The sequence below is a fragment of the Heteronotia binoei genome, chromosome 15, assembly GCF_032191835.1.
Source record: "Heteronotia binoei isolate CCM8104 ecotype False Entrance Well chromosome 15, APGP_CSIRO_Hbin_v1, whole genome shotgun sequence".
Lineage (NCBI taxonomy): Eukaryota > Metazoa > Chordata > Lepidosauria > Squamata > Gekkonidae > Heteronotia > Heteronotia binoei.
Window position 1 is genome coordinate 48,940,801 of NC_083237.1, and position 26,673 is coordinate 48,967,473.

At 47.2% G+C, this 26,673-nt stretch overlaps 1 protein-coding gene across 1 annotated transcript; it reads left to right on the forward strand.

Annotated features, from left to right (window-relative positions):
• The first annotated feature begins 1,277 nt into the window (after positions 1–1,277).
• On the forward strand, positions 1,278–26,199 carry PHOSPHO1 (phosphoethanolamine/phosphocholine phosphatase 1). Its single transcript, XM_060256393.1, has 3 exons — positions 1,278–1,388; positions 21,604–21,724; positions 25,066–26,199. The coding sequence occupies exons 2-3, from the start codon at positions 21,680–21,682 to the stop codon at positions 25,825–25,827; spliced, it is 807 nt and encodes a 268-aa protein (XP_060112376.1). The 5' UTR covers positions 1,278–1,388; positions 21,604–21,679; the 3' UTR covers positions 25,828–26,199.
• The last annotated feature ends 474 nt before the right edge of the window (positions 26,200–26,673 follow it).

The window sequence follows — 26,673 nt, forward strand, 5'->3', positions numbered from 1 at the left end:
CGCTCACGGGTGGCCCTTGCGCCACCAGCTTTTAAAATGTACCTTTGCAGCCACGCGGGCTAAAGGCTTGCTTTGAAACCCACGAAAGCCCAACGCTGCCGGCTTCCGCGTCCCATCCTACGCTTTCCTTGCGCGCTTCCCACGGACCCGCGGCCTCACCCGCAACACGGCTCAGCCGGCTGAGGAGCTGCTTGACATTCCTGGAGCCTGAGAGGGCTTTTCTCTTCGACTCGAGAGCCCATCGGCAAGGCGTTATTATCGGCCTTATCGAGGGAATCTTCCCTCCGGGGCACGGCAAACCGTGCCGATGGCGTAAGTCAGAAGTTCCTCCTCGTCCGGGGCCCTTCCGCTGCGGGGACAAAAAACGGAGGAGTCAGTCCGGGCAGGTGACCCAGTTCGAGCTCATTCGGGTCTCGGCGAACTTCCCCAGCGGGCGGCTTTCGGTCCTCTTCCTCTCGGAAAGCGATGGCACAGGTGGGTCTCGGCTTTGCCTCGTTTCCCCTCCCTGGATCGTCTCTCGGCGCGCACCTCCCTTGGCTGCACCGGGCCAAGGCGGGAGACATCGGCTGCGATCCCACATGCTAAATAACGCCGTTTCGATCCATTTTCCAACCGGATCTTGCCAAGTTCACATAGTAAAATCCAGTTGGGAAGTGGATTGAAACGGCATTATTTAGCAGGTGTGATCGCAGCCTTTGCTGGCCAAACGGCCTGGGCACTTTTGCTCGCCACGCCGCTGTCAGTTTCGCCGAGAGGGGCGCGCAGTATCGAAGAGGGGCAAAGAAAAAACTCCAGGGGTCGCTTCTGCTGTCCTGAAATGCCCCTGGGAAGGGGGCGGGGGCGCGGCTGGCGCTAATGGATGCTGCCTCTTTCTCTGTTGCGGTCTCGCTCCCCTTTTGATCGGCACTCAGGCGCCCTTCCGATTGGCCGCTCCGCTTGTGACGTGAGAGGACTGCGGTTGTCCTGTGTAGCAAAAGCGCCGGGCTTAGTTTCCGTCTCTTTTTCTGGGGAATCGCGGCGGGCGGGGGGGCCTTCTCTGCAGCGAGGGGTGGGGGGGAGAAAGATGTGATAGGGGGCAGGAGCTAGGGAAGGCCCGGGTCGTCTTCGGCCGCGCCCCCCAACCCTTCCCCCAAGCCCTTTCCTTTATATAAGGGAGAGATCTCCTGGTCCCACTGGCTAAGAGCGCTCGGGCTGGGAGGGAAAAGCAGCTTCTCTTCTTTCTCTCTCCCCCCCCCTCCCCCTTTCTTGACCGAAGCCCAAGAAGAACCATGCAGTGAGCAGAGTTCAAGTCTGAACGGAAAGTAGGCATTTCCCAGGCCCCCCACCCCGGCTCCTTCCCCCCCCCCCCTCCTGCTCCTTTTAAACCGGCGTCCGATCCAAGAACGCACGTGAGTCTGCCGCGCTTGCGGGGAACGGGGCGGGCGGTGGGGAGGCAGAGAGTTCAGGATCGGCCCAAGGGCAAAAGGGACACCCGGAGGAGGCAGCTAGCCGTGGGAGGGGCGGGGGCAGGATGTTAGCGAGGGGTGAAATCCAAACGCTTTGGAGCGGCTGGGGGAAATGTCAGGGGCAGCAGAAGGCGGTGGGAGATTGTACGTTCCTGCAGAGAAGTCTGGATGACTCTTGGGAACCGGGGGGGGGGGGGGTGGCGGGAGCTGCGACAGGGATCTTCCGGTGTCCCTAGGGCTGCGGGATTAATATTGGAAGAGGAGTCCTCCTAACCCTTAGGGAGGGTCTCCATCTGGCCGCTGGAATAAGGGGGAGCAAAAAGACAAGACTTTTTTGACACGCACGCGCACACACACCCGGGCTATTCTGGTGGGGAAGGGGGATGTGGTTCCCTTCAAGGCGAGGGGAAGAGCAAATGGGTAGAGGCGCTGGGAAGGGAGGGAGCGGGGCCCTATCCATAATCCAGCAGCATCTGTGTTCAGAATGCGCAAGGCATCGCTGAAAATGCTGCATAAGCCTAGCATAGGGACTCCTCTGGGAGTTACCCTTCAGTCTTCCCTCCCTGATCCCATTGTAAAAGTTCTTTAGAGGCCTGGAATGAGTCTCCTCAGGACCACTGCCCCTTCTTGCTTCTAGTCTGGGGGCCCATACAAATCCCACCTTGATTTCTCTGTGCAACAGTTAATTTTGTAGGTTATGTTCTGTCTTGTCTGGGGGTTTGCACAGTTGTCTTGGGAGAGTGGGGGAGGTGAAAGAGAAAGCCCTCCCTCCCCACCATCCACTTTTTCCTCCTACCATAGTGCCATATCTGGCAGTGAGGCTGCCATGGGCTCCCAAATAGGATGGGACCCCAAGAAAGACACACAAAGGCCCATGCCGTGGTAGAAGAAAAAGTGAATTGTGTGTGTGGGGGGGGTGGGGCACGTCTGCCTGTCTTCCAGTATGGCACATAGATTCATAAGCATCTTTGGGCATTTATTGGCAAAGGAACCCCGGTGTTGGGGATACCAGTCCAGGAGTAGAAGTATCTGTTGGCCATGGCAGAACTGGAGACAGACGGCCAGAGTGGGGAGACCGATGCAGGCAGTTGTTTCTGGGGAAGAAGTTCTAGAACTTTGGTTCATCAACACCAGACAAGTTCCATTTTGCAATTTGACTGCCAGTTGCCATGTTGGGAAGTTTTAATCCCAAACTGATTCCAAACAGCCGTATTGAAGGAATCCAAGAAGCAGCTGGATTTAGGGAAGGCTATAAAGAGACCGAAGGCCTGCATCTGGAGTGCCCATGCGAGCACCTCTGCCCCCCACACCTGACCTTCAGGGATGCTCTTGATTTATCAAAGCAATACATTGTGGCTGTGCTTGGAAACAAGTGACTGGCAGCAACTAGGTTATTTAAATATGCATACTCTGCTTTTCTCCCTAATGGAAATCCACAGCATTGTTCTTCCCTCTTCCGACACCCCTGTGATAGAAGGTTAACCTGAGAGAGACTGACGGGCCCAAGATCACCGAGTGAGCTTCCATGGCAGAGTGGGGATTTGAACCTGGCTCTCCTCGATCCTAGTCCAGGGGTGGCCAAACTTGCTTAACGTAAGAGTCTCACAGAATAAACGTCAGATGTCTGAGAGCTCTAAGACATGGACATGTTTGAGAGCTGCAAGACAGGAAGGAGGGGAAAGAAAACGACTTTAACTTTAAATGCATTCTCCAAGCTGTTGGCTGGCTCGGGGAGGTGATTTAAAGAGAGAAATGCCTTCTCCACGCTGGCCCACGGGGCGGTTGGGGCTTTGAGAGCCACACAATATGTGTGAAAGAGCCACATGTGGCTCCCGAGCCACAGTTTGGCCACCCCTGTCCTAGTCCAATGCTCTAACCACCACACCAAGGGTGTGCAGACCTGCCCCAATATAAAAGATGTTCCATAGCACTTTTTGACTTATTCATTTGACTGTTGTCCCCTGGCTTTGTCTCTAAAGGGGTGTTATGTGTTACTATTGCAAAGAAGGGCAGTTGCAGCAAGGAGAGACTAAAGCTGGAGTCCAGAGGCATGTTAAAGATGGACCAGATTTATTCCAGTAAAAGCTTTTACTTCCTCAGATATGTAATGAAGAGGAGCTTGTTCAAGCCAGTGAGCTGAGCAGATCTTTGAACCCAATACCCTTCTAGGTCCAAGGCTAGTTAAATAAAACCCTGCTGATCTCTGCCCCTCTGTGTATGGTAATCTTGTCAGGAACAGTAGTATCGAGACTACTTTGTCATGCTCAGAGCTGAAGATGACATCCATACAGAGCGCTGGAGAAATAAGGGAAGAGTGCTGGAATCTCAAAGGCTGCATCGGCACTTTAGCAACTGTGAGTAGCAGATTCTCTCATCTGCCATGAGCAGGAGGCTGTTCTCAAAAGCATGGGATTCTTCAATGTGTATACATCATGCAAACTAAGTCAGTCTACTAAATGGCTTTGTATTTGCATTGTTCCAGTCTTTGCGCACAGTGCAGAATTCTACAGGATATCAAAAGTCGGAACTCTAAAATATTGAAATCTGAAATTCCCAGAATGTGATTTACCAAATGTGCCTGTGTAATGCAGCTGTGCAAATACAAATAGCCATGGCTGAAAGCCATCCTCTGGACTTGTGAGTCGACTTTGTTGCCAGTGTGGTGAAGTTGTTAACTGGAGGGGAGGGTGAGGTCATAGCGCATTGTCCGGACTTGTACATTGCTCTTTTCAAAAGTCGTTGGCTCTTACTCAAAGGAAGCTGAAAGCCCTGATTTCTTCACTGCCCCAAATACGCAGTTTGGCTCGCTGCCACTGCCCTGAACATATTTCCACCCACGTCTCTGCACCCACAAAGTCCTAATCACAGGTTTTTTCCTGTCTCCCAAATTGTTCTGTACTTCAACTCATCTCCCTGGTATCCCAGCTCAACTTAATCAATAGCTTCTCCTCTGGTTCCTCATGCAGCTATCCTTGGCATCCCCTTGTTCCTGTCCTCGCTGTCCAGGTAGCAAAATGCCAAACCAAAGTGGGACACTGGGATTCTCTTGGATGGGCAGTGGCAGAAGAGAGGGGTCATTGAATGCCGTGTTTGAACTAGTGGCTTCGGCACTTTCAAATATAGCATCGGCGGGATCCTCTCCCAGTAAGCAAGCTTGTTTTTCTTCTGGACGAAATACCTGCCAATGTCAACAGAGGCTTCTCTGTACAGAGTTTTATTTCATCCTATTTTAATTTCCCTTCTAGCTTGTTTGTTCTTCCTTAAGGATATTTTTTCCCCCTGGGTCAGGTGTTCGGGTGTGTGTATCCCTTCTGGGGGACTCCAAAGATCATTTGGCACTGAGCCAGTCGTGTGTTGATCACTGGGAGGGAGGATTTCAGACTCTATACCAGCTTTTCTGAAGAACAATCTTTTCTGAAGAACAAATTCACTGCCACAGGAGGTGGCGGCGGCTACAAGCATAGCCAGCTTCAAGCGGGGATTGGATAAGGATATGGAGCAGAGGTCCATCAGTGGCTATTAGCCACAGCTTATTGTTGGAACTCTCTGTCTGGAGCAGTGATGCTCTGTATTCTTGGTGCTTGGGGGGGGCACAGTGGGAGGGCGTCTAGTGTCCTGGCCCCACTGGTGGATCTCCTGATGGCACTTGGGGTTTTTGACCACTGTGACACAGAGTGTTGGACTGGATGGGCCATTGGTCTGATCCAACATGGCTTCTCATGTTCTTATCTATAGCAGAAACTATATTAGGACACCTACCTACATGCATTTTAAAGAAAAATGGCCTCTCTCCCTTCCCAAGTCCCTTCCCATCGGATCCTGCCAATGCTATATTTGAAGGTGCTGAAGCCACTAGTTCAAATACCAAAGGTAAGAAAAATCTGTGAAAAATTACCAATACAATTTCAATCACTCACAATTAATATACAATTCGTATAATTTTCAATAAATAGTAAATAGAAGTCATGTAAGCCACATACAATTTCACAATAATTTCATAAATCACGGATTTTTCTTACCTTTGGTCTTCTCTCCATGATTCTCTCTACCATTTGACTAGTTCAAACATGGCATTATAGCTTCTTACAGCCTTTCCATATAGAAAATAAACAGGGAGATTTCTAACAGAGCCTGAACTGCTAGTTTTCTATATGCAAGTGGCAACACGTGCCCATTAGAAATGACTCCCATCTTAAAAACATTTTTTTTTTCATATCAGAACAGGATATCCTTCCTTCCAGTCACTCCTATCACTCTTGATTATTTTTTTAAATTTACATATGACCTGAAAAACCCACTAATGAGTAACTCTTCTCAATAACTCATCTTTATACTTCATCTTTTACACGGTAGTAGTTACAATCTTAAAAGAAAAAAGAAAAGAAATAATTCCCATTCCCATTGGGAATTTCCCAACTTGATCCTGTAGCTCAGGGGTGGGGAACCTCCATCCCAAAGGCCGTATACGGCCCTCGAGGTCACTTGGTGTGGTCCTCGAGGATTGCTGGACTGAACTGAGCCATGTGGCAGCCTCCCTGAGGCTGGCTGGCCAGTGAGAATCATGAGGCCCAGCTGCGCTGTGCAGCAGCCTCCCCAGGGCCAGGCAGGGATCACAGGGCCCAGATGTATTGTGCAGCAGCCTCCCTGGGGCCTGGCTGGCCAGCCAGAATTGATGCAGGGCCTGGAAGAGTTACTGTCACAGTTCACTTTGTACTTGATTATCTCAGATGGTGTGACCTAATATGCTAGTATTAGGGGATGTGGTCTAATATGCTACTGAGTTCCTGCTGGGTTTTTTCTACAAAAAAGCCCTGGACCTAGGCATTTGCCTAGGGCGGCAGGCCGTGTGTGTGTGTGTGCGCCAGATTAGGCTCTCCCCACATGACTTCAAATAGAAAAAGAATTATTTGCATTAATTTTGCTGGCCTGTATCATTCTCCCTCAGCGGAGCACTGTTTGTTAAGTTGATATTTTTTTATGGCCCACGAATGATGTTATAAATATCCATATGGCCCTTTGCAGAAAAAAGGTTTCCCACCCCTGCTGTAGCTGTTGTCTAGTTCTGGGCTTCTATGGCTCCATGGTAGTGTAGTGTAATGGTAAGGGTGTCAGACTAGTATTTGGGAGACCCAGATTCGAGTCTCCCGCTTGCCATGGAAGCGCACTGGGATGATCTGGAATCACTTTTTCTCATCCAAATGCACCTCACAGGTATAAAGTGTGAGTGTAAAGACAAGGGGGATAATAGCATTAGCTGGTTTAGGTTGCTACCAGACAGAAAAGCAAGGAACAAATAAAGGGCTGCCTCTCCTCCAGTCTTGCAGGGTTGCTATAAAGATGAATGAGCTAGGGACTGTAAACCATTCTGTGAAGTGCTGTATTAGAGGAGGAGATCTTCTTGTGCTGAAAGGGCCATTTTGCAAACTTGAGTTACTCAAGCCTGCTCTAGGTTTAGCCTTACTCAGGGGTAAAACCCCTTCAGGCCATACCCCTTCAGACTTCCAGTAGGAAGCTGACATGCTTCAATGCTTCTTACAACCTTCCCATATAGAAAATAAACAGGGAGAATGCTAACAAAGCCTTCCCCCTGAACTGCTAGCTTTCCATATGCAAGGATTTTAAAACTGAATTAACATTCATTCATGCAACCATCTCTTCACTTACAGCCTGAAGTGGGTACAGCCAGACGCAAATTTATCATGTCTGTGAGAACGCTGGCCAAGTAAAACAGAACCCCGAATAGATCTATGTATAGGAAGGAAAGATCCTAAGGAGAGAGGCAGATGTCTGGGCCTTGGTTAGGCTTGCTGAGGCAGAGGGAGAAGATTTAGCTCCTTCCTTAAGGGTGTTTCTTAATTGCATTCCTTTTCTTACCTTTACATAACAGGATGATTTCATTCAGGGATTTTTTTTTTGTAGCAGGCACACCTTTGCATATTAGGCCACACTGCCCTGATGTAGCCAATCCTCCCAAGAGCTTACAGAGCTCTTAGTACAGGGCCTACTGTTAGCTCCAGGAGGATTGGCTACCTCAGGGGTGTGTGGCCTAATACGCAAAGGAATTCCTGCTACAAAAAAAAAAAAAAAGCCTTGATTTCATTCATTCCTAAAGTGGGAAAGTCAAGCACTGTAGCTGAGGATCCTGTCAGGCTGATGACAGAATCCTTCCACCATGCCCTGGCACTAGCTGCTCGATCTGGCCTTCCCCAAGAAGTTTGTGCAAAATATAAAAAGGGTTTGTTTGCTATAGTTCCAAGTGTTGGGCTATTTTATTTATTTGTTCTACCTTTTCCTCTTCACAAGAGCCGCCAAGATGGCTAACAAAATATACATAACACAGTCACAGAATCTTTATTGGCATAACTATATACATAATAAAATGACAGTTTAAAACCACTCACCCCCCCCCACCACATATCATTAAACTCAGATATAAAATGCAAAGACATAAGAACAACAAAAACATTGTTTTTAATTTGAATAGGAGAGTTCCGAGTTCAAATTCTTGCTCAGCCATTCACCTCACTGGCTGTGACCTTGAACCGGTCATATTCATTCTCTATCAGCCTCCCTCCCTCTCTCTCTCCCTCCCTCCTTGCTAAAAGAGTGCGATAAATATGAACTAAATACAAACTCATTTCCCTCTCCTAGGCATATGCCTATCAATCCATAAAGATGAGTATTATGCCAATAGATAATGAACCACTACTGTCTGCAGAAATCACAGAATGAAGGATTTGCATCCCATTGAATAAAGATATATCTGGAAGGCTTGGGGGGGGGGGTGAGGGGGAATTTGGAATTGCATAGTTAGATGGAGCCCTGACCTGAATGACCCAGGTTAGCCTGATCTTGGCATATCTCAACAGCTAAGCAGGGTCAGCCCTGGTTAGTATTTGGTTGGGAATTCCCTGGTCTGTTTGCAGAGAAATGGCAAGCCAACTCTTTCAGCCCGTAGCCTTGAAAAACCCTTCTCCCCAGTGCTTCCTGTGTCCAGGCTCTTCAGAGAACCACCATTTTCATCTTTGGGCTTCTCCTTATTTTGTATTTGTTTTTTAAAGTATTTACTGCTGCAGCTTCTTTCCTTCCCCCCACCCCACCCCTCAATTCTGCTTTTGTTTCGATGACTCAGAGGGGAGTGATAGAGAGCAGTCCGGGTAATGCTTGCCATGTGCTGAGGCCGAGAGCAAAAGAAGTAGCTTGTGGAAGGTCAAACGGGGACACAGGAAAATCTGACAGGCAGCCTGCTGGTGTTTTGACTGCATTCGGCCTTCTGAGTTTAAAAAAAAAGGGGGAACTGCTTCAGCTCTGATGAGAAGGCAGTTTTGAAACTTAGAGTGCAAGACGAAAGGGACTCTAATGGAACTGGCCCAGCAGAAAAGAGCAGGAGCACCTTAAAGACTAACAAAATTGGCTCACCCAGCGTTCATCCCTCCTCCCTTTCCTTCCTTCCTTCCTCAAATTGTCAACAGCTTGATGGGAAGGAGTTTGGGCATCTGTGCCTGTGTTTACCACAATGAGGACCCAGAATGCAATTTAATTACAAAACAGAAGTGAACAATACTTCCAAATCTTGGACAAGTCTGAGACAGGGTTGCTAGCCTCCAGGGGGGGGGGGGCTGAAGATCTCCCACTATTACAGTTTTAAAATACATTGCAGTTGATCTCCAGGTGACAGAGCAGTTGCCCCGGAGAAAATGACTGTTTTGGAGGGTGGGCTCTGTGGCATTGTACTCTGCTGTTTAGGGAGGAACCTCAGCAGGGTATAATGCTACACTTCCCATCCTCCAAAGCAGCCATTTAATCAAGGGAACTGATTTTGGTCATTGGAGATCAATTGTAGCAGGAGGAGATCTGCAGGGACCTCTTGGAGGCAACCCTACCCATTCGCTTCAGGCTCTTGGGCTATGAGCCAACAGACCTTTCACTCCTGCCCTTCGGGTCACACCTCCAGCCAGGCTTTAAAAAGCTGCAAATGGGACAGATACCCAGTTTAGATATTCTACTCATTAAAAAAGATGCTCCTCAACCAGGGCTTTTTCGGTAGGAGGAACTCCTTTGCATATTAAGCCACACACCCCTGACGTATCCAGTCCTCCCAAGAGTTTACAGGGCTCTTATTACAGGGCCCACTGTAAGCTCCTGGAGGATTGGCTACATCAGGGGTGAGTGGCCTAATACGCAAAGGAGTTCCTGCTACAAAAAACCCCTTGATCCTCACCTTCTTCCCTTGCTGGATGTTATCATTGTGCTGCAATTGTCTTTGTCCAGCATAGCCTTAATCTCATCTGAAAAGTTCCACATCCCCTACAGCTGCCAGGCAGGAAGAAGTGGATCACCTGGGTCCAAATGTCCCCTCTGCTTCTGGCTTGATGTATGACTTTGGGTTTATCTCACACACAGCCTCGGTTCCTGTATCTGTAAAATGGGGCTAATGTTTATTTACTTCCCTTAGTTGTTGGTGAGCGCATGATGAAGCTTGTGCTGTGTTGGAGTTTATTTAAAAGTGCATTCACAATGGGATACCTGAAGGATGGTTGAGGCAGAGGGTCTGTTGCTGGTCCTAAGTTTGTGGGGGGAGGGGCTTGGCTCATGGATGCAGGAGGATGAGGTTGTAGATTGAATTCCTTCTGTTTGCAGATTGGGTAGGGTCTCATCTCCCTGCAAGTAGAGAATCTGAAGCCAAGGAGTGTGGGCAACGCTTTGCCTTGCAGTGCTAGCTTTCCAATTGTGTGGCATTCAAAGCTGGAGCCTGCCATTTGGGGTTTAGGGTTTCAATCCGTGCAATCATCTCAAACCTCTGCGCTTTCATTGCTGCCTCGTTTCCCCTGCATGTGTCCAGAACAGGTTGGATCTTTTCCATCTTCAATTAGCCACTTTGGGCAAGCTTAGAATTCTGTGACTGCTCCCAGGATCAGTGTATTTTGACCACTTTATACACATGAGACTGTGGTTCAATGGAAGACACCCACTTTGGAAGCAGAAGATCCCTAGGTTCAGTCCGCAGCATCTCCAGTTAAAAGGCTCGTGGTACCAGATGATGTGGAAAATCTCTACCTGAGACTGCAGAGAACCTGAAACTAATTGGGAAATGTGTTCTCTTCCCCCTTTTTAATCCTCTAGCGCCTGGATAATGTTATCCTGATGCGGTTTCCTTTTGGTTGCCAAAGGAGACTGACTACACATGAACATATGAAGCAACCTTATACTCAGGGCTTTTTTTTGTAGGAAAAAGTCCAGCACGGGCTCATTTGCATATTAGGCCACACCCCCTGACATCACCATTGTTTCACACACGGCTCTTTTGTTAGAAAAAGCCCAGCAGCAGCTCATTTGCATATTAGGCCACACCCCCTGGTGCCAAACCAGCCGGAACTGTGTTCCTGTGCGTTCCTGCTCAAAAAAAAGCCCTCTTTATACTGAATTGGAGCCTTAGTCTATATAGCAGCTCAGATAGCAGGTCTCCAGGGTCTTAGGCAGAGGACGTCTGCATCACCTGAGCCTTTAAATGGCAGAAGCCGATGACAGCATGCAGGGACCTCCCTGGCATGCGAAGCAGATGCTCTGCGACTGCACCACGGTTCCTCCCCTGGAAGGAGAGGGATTCAGGCATATTAACGCTTGAGCATGAGCAACAATAACCACAGGCACAGAGAAAGTTGCAAAGCAAGTTGGCAGCAGTCATAGCTTCAAGACTTCAGACTAACCACTTGTGAAAGGCATGCCTTGCGCAAAGGCTGCGTTTCCCAGAAAAGAAGAAAGCAGTGTGCTGAGATGGAAAAGAATTTGATCATGCTGGGCACAGAGTTAGGTCATAAAGACGTCCGTGCAAGATGGGATGCTACTGGAAGGAGGGTGGAGTGGAGGGGGACTCCTTTGAAGAGGTTTAGCAGAAGTGGCTGTTCTGTTTGCTCATGCTTTTAATAGAATTCCATTATGCTTAGATGACTAGAGGTCTACAAAATTGCACATGCGGAGAAGAGAGTTGACAAAGAGAAATTTTTCTCTCTCTCCCAAAACGCTAGGACTTGAGGGCATCCCGTGAAGCGATGGGCAGTAGATTCAGGACAGGCAAAAGGAAATACTGCTTTATACAGAGTATGATTAAAATGTTGACTTGTCTGCCAGAGGATGTAGTGATGGCCATAAGAATAAACAGCGTTAAAAGGGGATTTGGTAGATTCTAGGAGAGGGGCTGTGGCTCACGGGCAGAGCATCTGCTTGGCATGCAGAAGGTCCCAGGTTCAATCCCCAGCATCTCCATTCAAAAGGATCAGGTAGGAGGTGATGTGAAAGACCTAGGAAAGCCACGGCCATCCGAGTAGACAGTACTGACTTCGATGGAGCAAGGGTTCGATTCTGTATAAGGCAGCTTCATGTGTCTTCACGGAGGATAGGTCTCTCAGTGGCTACTAGCCGTGGTGACCGAGGGGAACTAAACCTCTGAATTCTAGAGTGAGGAGGCAACCTCAGGGGGAGCTATGCCCTTGAGCCAGTTTGGTGTAGTGGTTAAGTGTGCGGACTCTTATCTGGGAGAACCGGGTTTGATTCCCCACTCCTCCACTTGCACCTGCTGGAATGGCCTTGGGTTAGCCATAGCTCTCGTTGGAGTTGTCCTTTTTTTTTTTTTAAATGTAATCATTTTATTGTTAAAACGCTGAAACACACCACTCAAATAAAAACAAAACACACATATATACAATATACACTGAAGCATAAGGATCAAACTAAATTACATACATCATATTCCATCCTTATCTGTTTCAAGGACTCGCATTTACAAATCAAGTTAATATTCCAACTCTTTCATCTTTCATATCCTAATATTTAACTCAATATCTGTTACCTAAATCAACTTATAACCTTCATCCACTCATATAATGGCTTCCAAGTTTCTTTACATTCTTGTGTATCGCCCTCCTTCAACTTAACTGTTAAAAAATCCATTTCAGCAGTCTCATATAATTTTTGAAGGAATTCCTCCCTTTTTGGAATCTGCTGGGATTTCCAATATCTAGCATATACCAATCTTGCTGCAGTTACAGCGTGTAATAGAAATCTGTTGATTAATTTAGGTAAGGAGTTCGGACACATGTTCAGCAAATACAATTCAGGTGAAAACGGAATATTCATTTTTAACATTTTTTGAATCCAACTGTTAACCTGTCCCCAGTATTTCCTAGGCTTCTCACATTGCCACCAAATGTGGTAAAAAGTACCCTTTACCTTTTTACGCTGCCAGCACTTATTGGTGGTGTTCGGAAACATTTTGAACAACTTCTCTGGTGTAATATACTATCGGTATGCCATTTTATAAAGATTTTCCTTAAATATGGATGATCTTGTTATTTTTATATTTTCTCTCCATAATTTCTCCCATTCTAGCAGCTCTATATTATGCCCAACATCTTGCATCCATTTTATCATATTTTCTTTGTTTCATCCTGCATTTTAATATTTAACAAAAAATATAACTTTTTGTAATCAATTTCTCATTAGTTCCTAAAATTATAGTGTCAAATTCATTCATTTTTTTACCAAATCCAAATTCTTTATCACTTTTATATCTGGATGTAACTTGCATTTTTGTCCACAAATCTAATTGCACATTTTCCTGTATCTTCAAGTTACCTCTATTATCTAATAAAGATTCATAAGTATATGTTTCGTGTCCTTGAAAAGGCAGCTTCTGTGAAAGCTCTTGCAGCCCCACCCACCTCACAAGGTGTCTGTTGTGGGGGAGGAAGATAAAGGAGATTGTAAGCTGTTCTGAATTTCTGATTCAGAGAGAAGCGTGGAATATAAATCTGCAATTCTTCTTCTTTTATTGGCCCTCCAGAGGAACTGGTTGGCCACTGTGTGAGACTGGATGCTGGACTAGATGGACAACTGGTCTGATCCAGCAAGGATCTTATGTTCTTAATTTTTTTACTGTTGTCATTCACTGGCTTATTGTGTTTGTTTTTGCTGTCCAGTGGTATTAGTCTATTACTGTAACAAAAATACACTGGAGTTCAACAGCACACTTACCAATTAATGGTCATTGCTGGCTGAAACAATCCAACACCCAATCTGCAATACTGAACTCTGATTTTTTCAAAATTCAGTGCCCTTCAGCTCTTCCACAAAATGCACATGATTTGTGATTCAGCCTTTTAGATGTTGCGAAATTGAAAGGAGGAAATAACGCCAAATGTACATCCTGGTTGCATTTAAACCAAATTGAGGCTTGCTATCGGGCCAAGTATCTAACCCTTTCCAGGAAGTGGAATAACTCGAGGTACCAGCCTGCACGTGCCTGATTGGCATGAGCTGCTAATTGGTGTGTTCTCAAAGCCCGTGGCAGCAGGAAAACATAAGTTACCTTGCATGCATTTAATTGCTGAGGTAGGCGGCCCCACACCCTGACCAGCCGCATTAGGACTGAAGCGTTGGCAGCATGCCAAAGATGTGATGGTATTCCTGGCTTAATTGCTGTACTCCTGTCCGTGGTCCATTGAGGTCAGAACTCTGGCTCCCCATCTTGCTGTCACATGACTCTGAGATCACATGCTTGTGGTTCGACGGGTCCCTCCAGGTTAAGTGGGTGCTACAGGTTAAGTAGCACTGCACTGTGGGAATAATGAGGCCCTGGTTGACATGGGATACCACCCACCTCACCTCGGAAGGGGGATAGAGAGGTAGGGTTGCCAGTTCCAGGGTGGGAAATTCTTGGAAATGCAGGGTGGAGCCTGGGGGGGACAGGGACCTCAGTGAGGTACAATGCCATAGAGTCCACCCCCAAAAGCAGCCATTTTCTCCAGGGAAACTGGTCTCATAGGGTTATCAATCTCCAATTGGGGACAGGAGATTCCTTGATTCGGAGGCCCTCCTCTTGCTTCAAGGTTATCAGATAGTGGGGGTTGAACATCTGCTGGGCGCTCCATTATATACCTTATTAAGACTGGTCTCCATAAGGTATAATGGAGAATCGATCAATGGGCCCCTGGGGCTCTGAGGAGGCTGGTTTTTGAGGTAGAGGCACCACATTTTCAGCATAGCATCTAGTGCCTCTCCTCAACACCCACCCACCCCCCAAGTTTCAAAAAGTTTGGGCCAGGGGGTCCAATTCTATGAACCCCCCAAAAAAGGTGCAGCCTCCTCCATTATTTCCAATAAAGGGAAGGCATTTAAAAGGAGCGCTGTCTTTTAAAGGTGATGGCCAGAACTCCCTTTGGAATTCAACCATGCTTGTCACAGCTTTGCTCCTGGATCCACCCCCCAAAGTCCCCAGATATTTCCTGAGTCTGACCTGGCAACCCTATCTCTATAGTCTGGAGATGAGCTGTAATTCCAGAAGATCTTCAGGTCCCACCTTGGCATCCTCAGGGAGATCAGGGTTTGGGAGAAAGATCTTAAATGGTGGTGTCAACTATAGTAGGAGATGGTCCTTCAAGGATCCAGACAGCACCATTTAATTTCTTCTCTACAGATGCATGGGAGCTATTTTCTTCTATTAGGAAATGTAGACTTCTGTCCTGACTTTTTATTTAAATTTTTGTATCCTACTCTTCTCTCTGATCAGGACCCCGAATGGCATTTTCACATCATTTCTCCCCCCTACTTTTTCCTCACAACAAGCTTGTGAGGTAGGGTAGGCTTGGAGAGATTAGGCAGAGTCATTTCTGGCGTTACAGATGCAGCATGCGTGAATTGTATAGCACTGAGCCATCCCATCGAGTGCAAAAGTGCCTATTGTGCTTTTCCTCTGTAATTGACCCAGGCAGCGGGTTGCTAAAATAAGCATGGAGAAGGTTGACTTGGCCAAGTCCGTTCCATCCATCTGTGGCAGAGGTGGCTGGAGCAGGAATCCAAACCCTCCATCTGTCTTTCCTCCTTTGCCAGTGCATACAGAGTGTGGGGATAATAAAACCCATCTTTGAATCCTGCCTTTGTTCCATAAGAAGGTAATTGATGGATATTCTGGCTGGCTGTGGGTTAGCTAACCCTACAAATCTGGCCAGCTCAGGTTGTCCCCAAAAATAAAATTCTAGAAAAGAAGAAGAGTCAGTGCCACGTACTGCTGTATTTAATTGGTAGAGTGTGGCACTGCTGGCTCGACATATCCCACATGCTCTCCGCCTGTCGCCTGCCAAGCTGGGGGCAGCCTAGGACAGAGAACACCCTGTGAAATGGAAAACACCCGTCCCGGCCTTAGAACTTTGCCATCTGCTGGAGTGAAGAAGCTCTCTGCTCGACCACAGCTCAGGTTTGCAGCCAGCAGTTGTTTCCCCAACTTAGAAAGGAGGGAGGGAGGGAAGGCAGATGAGAAACCAACACGCTCACAAGCGTCAGCCTCCGCTCTCTGTGCACATGAGCCTGCAGCTTCAAGGAATGCCTGGATCAGTGTTCCCCCTAAGCCAGGGATGGCCAAACTTGCTTAATTTAAGAGCCACACAGAATAAACATCAGATGTTTGAGAGCCTCAAGACACGAACATCAGAAGTTTGAGAGCCACAAGACAGGAAGGAAGGAAGGAAGGACAGAAGGAAATTAATACAAGAGAGGGAAGGAGGGAGAGGTGAAAAGAAGGCAACTTTAACTTTGAAAGCATTCTATAAACCACCAGCTGGCTTGGCTTGGAGAAATGATTTAAAGCGATCAATGCCTTCTCCAATCCAGCCGACGGGGTAGTGGGGGCTTCAAGTGCCACACAATGTGTGTGAAAGAGCCACATGTGGCTCTCAAGCCACAGTTTGGCCACCCCTGCTCTAAGCTGAGTTAGTTCACAGTTTTTTAGCCTCTGACTTACACATTTTTGTCTTCGCTTAGAAAAAAATGGCCCCAGAGCAAGCTGATTTACACAGTAGCTCACAGCTTTAATGCCAGTAGCTCACAAAGTAGCATTTTTGCTCACAAGACTCCACAGTTTAGAGGCGGTATCGGCCAGGATCGTCACACTTCCTCCAGGCTGGGGGACGGACTCCTTTGCTTTCTGATAGGAATCTAGCTGCCGTTGCGGTGGGCTTTTGTCATTCCAGCCCTATCCGAGTTTCACTCAGAGTATCTGCAATGGTGTGAACATCACCAAGTATCTGCAATGGTGTGAACATCACCAAGCTTGAGCTCTCAGACAGACTGGGGCGGGTTCTCCCCCTGTCCAGCCACTTCACTGAGCAGAGTATGTTTAAATATTGATACCCGACTTTTCCTTTTGGCTAATGTTGGAAGCCTTTCTCCAATGTAAATAGAGCCACTTAAAGTGGAAGAGAATCCTCCAGCTAATTGGAAGGTGGTTGGCTCCACCCCACTGCATTTGTATGTGTGTTTTTAAAATCCAGTTTAGTTTATTGCTCCTGAGCCTGTCCTTCTGGGCACTGAAGTGCATTTCTTCTTCCCTCAGTAGAAGGAGCCCTACAGCTGCAGTATGAAACTTAGGTCTGACAAAGGGAATGCTTGTTAGGGCTGCCAGATCCAACTCAGGAAATATCTGGGGACTTTGGGGGTGGAGCCAGGAGCAAGGGTGTGACAAGCATGATTGAACGCCAAAGGGAGTTCTGGCCGACACATTTAAAGGGACCGTGCTCCTTTTAAATGCCTCTTCGTTGGAAATAATGGAGGATGGGGGCACCTTTCTGGGGGGCTCATAGAACTGAACCCCCTGGTCCAATATTTTTGAAACTTGGGGGGTGGGTTTGAGGAGAGGCACCAGATGTTATGTTGAAAATGTGCCTCTACCTCAAAAAACAGGGAGCTCCCAGATACCCACAGATTCCCACAGATTGATTCTGCATTATATAGTTTATGAGGACCGGACTTCATCGAGCAGGGATATCAAGCTCATTTGTTATGTGGGCCAGATCTGATATAAATGCACCCAGGCCAGGTGTGTACCCAGAGCCAGTTTGGTGTAGCGGTCAAGTGTGCAGACTCTTATCTGGGAGAACCGGGTTTGATTCCCCCCTCCTCCACTTGCAGCTGCTGGAATGGCCTTGGGGCCATAGCTGCCACAGAGGTTGACCTTGAAAGGGCAGCTTCTGAGAGAGCTCTCTCAGCTCCACCCACCTCTTAGGGTGTTTGTTTTGGAGGAGGAAGATAAAGGAGATTGTGAGCCACTCTGAGTGGAGGGTGGAATATAAATCCTATGTTGTCTTCTTCTATTTAAGATTAGGTAGCAGAGATATAAACTTTTTAAAGGGCGCAGACAAACATGACTATAAAACATACACCTTAAAAAAGAACATGCTTAAAACATTAGCATTTGCTGGCCTTAAAGGTGCTTTCTTTGTATTTCTCCCATGGGAACCAGAGAACTGAGCAAAGGAAGCTTTGAGGTTTTGCTCTGTAGTCCTGTACAATTGAGCAAGCCGTGTAAAGCAAACTGAGATGAAGAAGGAAGCAAGAGAGAGGGAGAAGGAAGCAGACAAGAGCTAGTTGCTCGGGGGGGGGGGTGGCGGCTGATAGGGCCTTCTGAGGGCCTGATTCAGCCCCAGGCCACGTGTTTGACACCCCTGCCATAGAGTATAATGGAGTGCCCAGTGGACATTCCCCCCCCCACACACACACACACACTTTCTGATAACCCTGAAGCAGGAGGAGGGTCTCCAAAAAAGGGGATTTCTACTTGCCCCTATCTGGGAATTGGCAACCCTATTAAGTTGACAATTTTGTTAGTCTCTACAGTGCCGCTGAAACTGAATCTAACACATCTTAGGTTGAGCTTTCTCTTCCCTTAAGGGTCTGTCCCGGCCACTCAATAGGTGTCTTAGGCAAAGACAACGCGGTCGTCTACTGTATCAAAGCTAAAATGCAAGAACAAAAGCCTGCGTGGGGTAGTGAGGAGGCTCTGGGAGGGAAGTGATTTTGTGGCAGGCCCGCAGTCTCAGCCCGACCTGCCTCACCAGGGCTGTTGTGAAGGTAAAACGGACAAAGGGAGAATCTTGTAAATCTGCTTGGGTCCCATTGGGGAGGGGGAAAGTGGGGCATAAGGGAAGTAAGTAAACCATACATTTTATTAGGACCAACCAAAATGACCCAAAACTGTAAGTTTTCCAGTTCTCCAGAACTCTTCATGAGGTTGGATGTTCAAAAGAGGATATTGGATTTCTATCCCGCCCTCCACTCAGAGTCTCAGAGCGGCTTACAATCTCCTTTACCTTCCTCCCCCACAACAGACACCCTGTGAGGTGGGTGGGGCTGGAGAGCGCTCTCACAGCAGCTGCCCTTTCAAAGACAACCTCTGCCAGAGCTATGGCTGACCCAGGGCCATGCTAGCAGGTGCAAATGGAGAAGTGGGGAATCAAACCCGGTTCTCCCAGGTAAGAGTCTGCACACTTAACCATGGGGGGGGGAAACCCAGGTGTTTCAGGCCCTGATCTCTTAAGGCTGTTTTATGCACCTTGAAAGTAATTGATGAGGAGTATCCAAAACCACTCTGAAGTCCTATAAATAGCGGGGATTTGTACAGGACCGATCCTATGGGAGAGAGGAAGAACCACAGGATAGCTTGGGTGTTTGACAGTCAAACACGGTTTTGTTTTGTGTGTAGATTGTCTAGAATTCTCCAAGTTTGCCCTGTGTGTGGGTGTGTTCCTTTCCCTGAGGGTGCTAGATAGCTTGGTGGTCACTACTCTGAGTGAAGAACTTTGTATGCATCTACATATTGTTTGAGTTGCGACGGTGTTTTGAAAGCACATCGACCATGTTTATTTCCAAACATTCTTGCACAGTCAGTTTCTGCCAGTTTGCAGCAGAAACCAGCTGTGCACAGCACTGACTGGCTGCTTTCCATACCACTACTAACCCAGGCTCTACCTCCACTTCATAGCAATTTTGCCACTCTTTCAAAATTGGCAGGAAGCCCCACCCCCAGAGGATCATGTGCCTTTGCACCTCCGGAGGCTTCAGTCTCCAATTGAAAGGCTTCCTCTTGGGATGGGGTGTCTGTGTTACTTTGAAGAAGTTGGCAGCAATTCCTGAGTAGAGAGGCCAATCCCTCGTTTCAGTCGCCAGAAATGGGGGGAGGGGGGAGAGGGAGGGAAACATCTGCTGAGCACTTCATTATTCCCTATGTGGAGATCAATTCTCATAGAATATAATGGGGACTTGATCTGGAGGTTTCGGAGGAGCTGTTCTTTTAGTATAGTATCACTATAGTATCTTTTTTTCAATATAGTATCTAGTGCCTCTCCCCAAAGTACCCCCCAAGGTTCAAAATGATTGGACCAGGGGGTCCAATTCTATGAGCCCCAAAAGAAGGTGCCCCTATCCTTCATTATTTCCTATGGAAGGAAGACATTTTAAAAGGTGTGCTGTCCCTTTAAATGTGATGGCCAGAACTCCCTTGGAGTTCAAATATGCTTGTCACACCCTTGTTCCTGGCTCCACCCCAATGTCTCCCGGCTCCACCCCCAAAGTCCCCAGATATTTCTTGAATTGGACTTTGCAACCCTGTATGCTAAGTATGCTAATGAGCTCCACCACCTATTTTTCTACAAAACGACCCCTGCATATCTAAATAAATCCATGTTTAGTTTTCTTGCCCATTCTCTTACAGCAGAATTTCTCTTTCTGACCACAAGAGGTCAGCAGAACATAGGAAGAAATTTTCCATTTTACACTTGAGTATTTGCACAGACAACCAAATCGACATTACTGAATCAACAGTCATGCATGTGGGTTTATCTAATTCTAGCTGCTGAGACTGCATAATTTAGACAGGTGTGGCATTCCAGCTCTGTTAAATGCAGCCCTCAGGATTTAATTTTTTTGTTAACCTGTGCCTGCCAGTGAATGGTTAGAGTGCTATACTATAATTTGGGAGACGTGGATTTATATCCCATATTGCCATGGAGACTTGCAGGGTGAACTTGGGCCAGTCTCACACTCTCAGCCTAATCTACCTCACAAGGTTGTTGTGAGGGTGAAACGGAGAAAAGGAGAATGTTTGGGGACTTCATTGGGGTGGAAAATGAAAGTAAATTGAGCAGATAAAGTTAGTGGTTCTACGTCTGTCTGTCGTGTTTGTATCTTGTCCTTCCTCCAAGGAGGTTAGGGCAGCATATAAATGCTCTTCCTTTCCTTATTATATTCTCACAAAGAACCTTGTGAGGTAGGTTAGGCTGCCCCAAAGCCATCCAGTGAACTTTGTGTAGGGTTGTGAATTCTGAGTTTTACAAATGTTATACCTTCTCTTTTGAGTATCGTAAACAGACAATTGTGTCATTTCCTAACATGGGGGAAAGGGTATAAGAGATGGAAGGACGATTATGGGTGAGGGAGAGAGAGGTCTAAGAAGGAAGGGGGTGAGGATTATGGGTGAGGATAATGTTCTCAGCAGGAAAAGTGTGAACACTGGGGGGAGATAATGCTTCTTTCTCTTCTCCAGTCCTTATCTTGAAAGATCTCTTCCCTTCTCTTTAGCTATAGCTTGTCAACTCCAGAAGGGCTGTGGCTCAGTGGTAGAGCTTCTGTTTTGCATGCAAAAGGTCCCAAGTTCAATCCCCGGTACTTCTAGTTCCAAGGGATCAGGTGATGAGGAAGACCTTGAGCCAAGATCCTGGAGATCGGTCACCAGTCAGAGTATTGTGCTAGATGGACCTATGGTCTGACTTGGTCTAAGACAATTTCATATCCTACCTCTGAAACTATTTCACCAGAACTTCCCAGTGATGGAGAAGGAACCCCTGGAAGATCCTCCAAATATACAGGGGTTCTCTTAGAAACCCTAACTCTGATTTACTCCACTGCTCATGAGACTTGTTGAAAAGACGTAGGCAGGGCTTTTTTTGAGCAGGAACGCAGTTCTGGTCGGCTTGCCTTCAGGGGTGTGTGGCCTAATATGCAAATGATTCCTGTTGGGCTTTTTTTGTAGAAAAAAGCCCAACAGGAATCATTTGCATATTAGGCCACACACCCCTGTGTGAAACAATGGTGACATCAGGGGGTATGGCCTAATATGCACATGAGTTCCTGCTGGGCTTTTTCTAAAAAAAAAAAAGCCCTGGATGTAGGAAAGGAATGTTGTATAGAGGTGCCCCTGGCAGTAGCAATTCTCAGGTGTCCAGCAGCAATGTTGGGTGCGTTCCTTTTTCCTAGCGTAGAAAAGACATAAAAGGGCAGATCAGGCTCCGCCAAGTTTTGTCCACAAAACAATGACGACTTATGGTTTGTTTGGCAGCCAAGAGGCCTTTATGCAGAGAGAGTGTCGCACACGGGCCAGTGTACCGTGGTGGCCACTAAAGCCTTGATTGAAGATGAAAAGGTGCTTCGAAGGTGTCGGGCTGGGATGCCTTCTCAAGGTGAGCACAATTCTTGGCCAACGGGGTTGTTGCAAAGCAGAATCTCCAGCCACGCTCCTTGGGGTCCAAAGGGACTCAAACATACAGCTTCATAGGTTAAAGTCAGAACTGCCTCAGCACTGTGGCCTATTGGTTGTTTCCTTAGTTATTTTGCTACCCACACCATCTTGGCCACACCTATGTCCCTCGCCATTGGTTGGCATTCCTCGTTTCTGATTGGTGGGCTGAATATATATAAGGTCATGTCCCAACATGAACCAGGTACTTAAACCAGTTAAGAAATGTAGAGGAACCGGGCAGTCTGGTGTGACAGAAATTCTGTCCAACGCTGAGTCGGTTTGTCTCCTGATGCTGCAAATAGAGTTGCCAACCTCCCAGAGGTGGCTGGAGATCTCCTGGGATTACAACTGATCTCCAGGTGACAAGAGATCAGTTCCCCTGGAGAAAATGTCTGCTTTAGAAGGTTGACTACATGACATTAGAGCCAATTGAAGCACTCTCCCCTCCCCACACCCTGCCCTCCTCAGATGCCATCCCCCAAATCTCCAAGAAATTTCCCAACACAGAACTGGCAATTATAACTGCAACAAAATCTATAATTATAAAGACTGTTGTGGGGTGGAATTCTAACAGGAGCTCCTTTGCATATTAGGCCACACACCTCTGATGTAGCCAATCCTCCAAGAGCTTACAAGGCTCTTTTTTGTAAGCTCTTAGAGGATTGGCTACATTAGGAGTGTGTGGCCTGATATGCAAAGGAGCTCCTGCTAGAATTCCACCCCTGGGCTATTGCCTTTTTTCTTTGAACCGACAGCTGAACATCTTAGGAAGTCAAATTCCAACCAGGCTTCTTATCCAGATACCGGTAATTGCATGGAATTTTTTTTTTAAAATCCCTGTGATGTAATCCCCACCTTTCCCTCCCCAAACCTTCAGTGCATTCTGAAATTCTCTTGTCTCACACCACTGTCCTTTGGGGATGCTGACGTGGAAGTTTCAAGGCCGGTAATGGTCCTGTTCGCAAAAGAGCATGACCGGGCTTAAGAAAGACGCAAAGCCTGATCTCTCTTACCGCTGCTAAGCTTCTTACGGTCAGAGTTGAAGATATATGAAGAAAAGATTAAGGTCCCAGCTGAGCTTGAAGGATGCCCTAAAATGCTGTCAAGGTATACAGCTAAAGAATCCACAGTCACAATAGAATATATCAAAAAGTCAGTGTAACCAATGTAGCACACCACTGTTTATAATAAAAACCCTGTATTTCACCTGTTTATGTGTCAAGCAATTGTCTCATTAAAAAGAAAAAGGTAAAGGTAGACCCCTGTGCAAGCACCAGTTGTTTCTGACTCTGGGGTGACGTTGCTTTCATAATGTTTTCATGGCAGACTTTTTATGCGGAGGTTTGCCATTGCCTTCCCCAGTCATCTACACTTTCCCCCCAGTAAGTTGGTACTCATTTTACTGACCTCGGAAGGATGGAAGGCTGAGTCAACCTCAAGCTGGCTACCTGAACCCAACTTCCACCAGGATCGAACTTAGGTCCTGAGCAGAGCTTAGGACTGCAGTACTGCAGCTTTACCACTCTGCACCACAGGGCTCTTCATTGTCTCATATATCACGATAAATCATATTTCTATCCAGGGACATACATGTCCTATGCTTGGTACAATCAGACAAATGGAACACAAACTTTGCGCAACTGACAAAGACCTGTGGGCTTAAGCTCTTAAATTATTTAAAGCTTCTTAGAGTCCAGCAAAAGACAAGATGTTCCTACATTACACAGACAACATCCAATGGAAGTTACATAGACATACATACATTGACGGCCTTCACTTGGAAGTTTGTGCTCCATTTTTTGACTACCAAGCATGGGATATGTCCATGTATAGAAATATGATTTATTCTATGAAACAGTGGTATTGCTTGAGACATAAATAGGTGAAACACAGGTTTTTATTATAAGCCACAGGTGGCCAAACTGCAGCTTGGGAGCCACATGTGGTTCTTTCACACATGTGAAGCCCTCACTGCCCCATCAGCTGGCTTGGAGAAGGTGTTTTCCTCTTTAAATCACTTCTCCAAGCCAGCCAGAAGCTCGGAGAATGCATGTAAAGTTAAAATTGCTTCCTTTCCTTCCTTGCTGCTCTCAAACGTCTGACGTTCACGTCTTGCAGCTCTCAAACATCCGACATTTATTCTCTGTGGCTCTTACATTAAGCGAGTTTGGCCACCCCTGCTATATATAGTGGTGTGCTACACAGTTTATACTGACTTTCTGACACAAAGACCCCATCAGGCAGTGTCAGTGTTTCCAAGTTGTCTGCTTGCATCGCTACAGACCCCGATTTACTCCCTGCTCGGATGGTGAAGTTTTTATTGCACCGGGGTTTCCATAAGCACGTTGGGAAGGGAAGTCGTTGATGCCCGGCAGCATCTGGCAGCTAAAGGCAGCACTCTGGAAAGCACTGCCTGACCGCAGCAGACCTGAGAAAAGCAGGATCTGTTTCATCTCTCCAGCAATGATGAGGGTTGTTAAGGACCCAAGTCGCTACCTCCGTATGGATTCAAAGGTAGAAGCGGCACCTAGTCCACTTCACCAGCTGGGGGCACAGCTGTGAACTGAAAGGGGGACATGTGACGAGGGGGACAGATGCCCCAGCTTCCCACCATTTCCTTCCCTGTAGGTCGGGGTGGCCAAACTGCGGTTCAGGAACCACGTGGCTCTTTCATACATATTGTGTGGCTCTCAAAGCTTCCACTGCCCCATCAGCTAGCTTGGAGAATGCATTTAAAGTTGCTTTCTTTCCACCTCTCCCTCATCTTCCGTATCTATTTGTCTTCCTTTCTTCCTTGCAGCTCTCAAACATCTGATGTTTATTCTATATGGCTCTTACATTATGCAAGCACACGCTTTGCATGAAGAAGGTTATGGGCCCGTGGTAGAGCCCACACTTTGCATGAAGGTTATGAGCCCATGGTAGAGCCCACGCTTTGCATGAAGAAGGTTTCAAGTTCAGTCTCTGACCTCCCCAGTTATAAGATCTCAGCAAGCAGTGGAAAAGCTGTTTCTTGGTCTGGGACCCCAGAGAACCACCCCTCACATATGATATTGCACTGATACAGCAGCTTCTTATGTTTGTGTCTATCAAGAGAGAATTATGTGCTTCAATGTATTTCCTAAAGCAGAGTCATCTTTTCTCCCATTTCACCCTTGAGACAAACCACCTTGTCTCTCGCCTTGTGCTGGGGTTGGGGAGGCATTGTCAATAGCAGCGGTGAACGTAGGACACTTAGGCTGTTGCTCCTGTTAATGGGTCTTGTGTCTGTTATTGATGCAGGATGGGAACCCGGTGGCCACGCAGTCCCCCAAATACCTCCTCATCTTTGACTTTGACGAGACAATCATCAACGAGAACAGCGACGACTCAGTCCTCCGGGCTCTTCCTGGGAAGCAGCTCCCAGAGTCGATCCGCCAAACCTACCGAGAGGGTTTCTACAACGAGTACATGCAGAGAGTGCTAAAGTACATGGGAGACCAAGGTGTGAAGATGGCGGACTTCAAAGCCGTCTATGAGAACATCCCCCTCACTCCTGGCATGCGTGACCTCTTCCAGTCCCTTTCCCAACATCAGGATCGCTTCGAGACCATCCTCATCTCTGACGCCAACATGTTTGGGATCGAATGTGCCTTGAAGGCCACCGGGGCCTACCCCCTCTTCCGCAAAATCTTCAGTAACCCTTCCAGCTTTGACAAAAGGGGCTACTTCACCTTAGGCCCTTACCACTCGCACAACTGCCCAAGATGTCCGGCTAACATGTGCAAGCGCAAGATCCTGACAGAATACCTGGCCGAGAGGGCTCACAAGGGAGTCAGGTTTGAGAAGGTCTTCTACGTGGGGGATGGAGCCAATGACTTCTGCCCGTCTGTGACTCTGAAGACCACGGATGTGGCGTTCCCAAGAAAAGGCTACCCGATGCACCGGCTGATCCTGGAGATAGAGAAAAACCAACCTGGGAAATATCAGGCTCTGGTAGTTCCTTGGGATTCAGCTCTAGAAGTCTGGAGCTTCCTCCAAGAAGCTCTCAAGAAGAAAAATTGAGGATGCAAGACCTGGTGTTGGAAGAAACAGCTCTGTTATCACTTTCCAAGCTGCATACCTCTCTTGTGCTTGGGGTCAATGCTGGGTTTTCTCCCTCTTGGTCTCTCAAAGCCTTTGTCTCTGGATCTTCCCTTCCTTTGGTCTTGGGATGAGGGTTCTCTATGCAGTTAGGAAATCCATTCAAAGAAGGGTGGATGGATGGATGGCCATTTTAGCTCTGTATTCATCTTTTGAAAACTTCTTTTGCTTCCAAGCTCCCTAAACTCATTCTCTCTCAAGCACATTCTCAGAAGCATTTGGGGGATCTGGGGAAGGTTTCTGCCACCACCAAAGCACTTAAGCCCCAGGGTAGGGGTTAAAATTAGTAACTTTTCCCCTCCCTCCCCCCCCCCTTGCATTTGCAGGTCTTGGTTCATCCCATCCTACAGGAGAACAGAATGTTTTGTTACTGCTCTGGAGAAGGAGAAGGGCTCAAACCTCTGGAGAAGAAAACATGGCCCAGTCACCTGTTCGGTCTGAAGATTAATTCTTTGCCTGTTGCAGGGCTCAGTTTGTGGAGAAGATGAACTGCCCAAACCCAGCTGGTTAGAAGAGAAAGCAATACTGCTGGAGGAGTGGGTGGATGGGAACTGCTCCCTAACACAATTGTGCAGGGGTGCTTTGATGCTGCTCAGGAAAAATACACAAAAGAAACACACACAAAAAAAAACCCTGGGTCAAATACTTGGCATTGGTAGGAGAAGGTCCATAGGCTACAAAGAAGCAATCTGAGATAGGAGTGTCTGAGGAGAAGGAACTAGCTAATAAAAGAGCCCACTTAAAAGTAGACCACATGGGGAGCCTCAA

Excerpts from the sequence above, each read along its gene's own strand:
- PHOSPHO1 (XM_060256393.1), top strand. The coding sequence starts at position 21,680 with ATGAAAAGGTGCTTCGAAGGTGTCGGGCTGGGATGCCTTCTCAAG. Across the intron at positions 21,725-25,065 it reads GGCTGGGATGCCTTCTCAAG|GATGGGAACCCGGTGGCCAC; the intron begins GTGAGCACAATT and ends TTATTGATGCAG.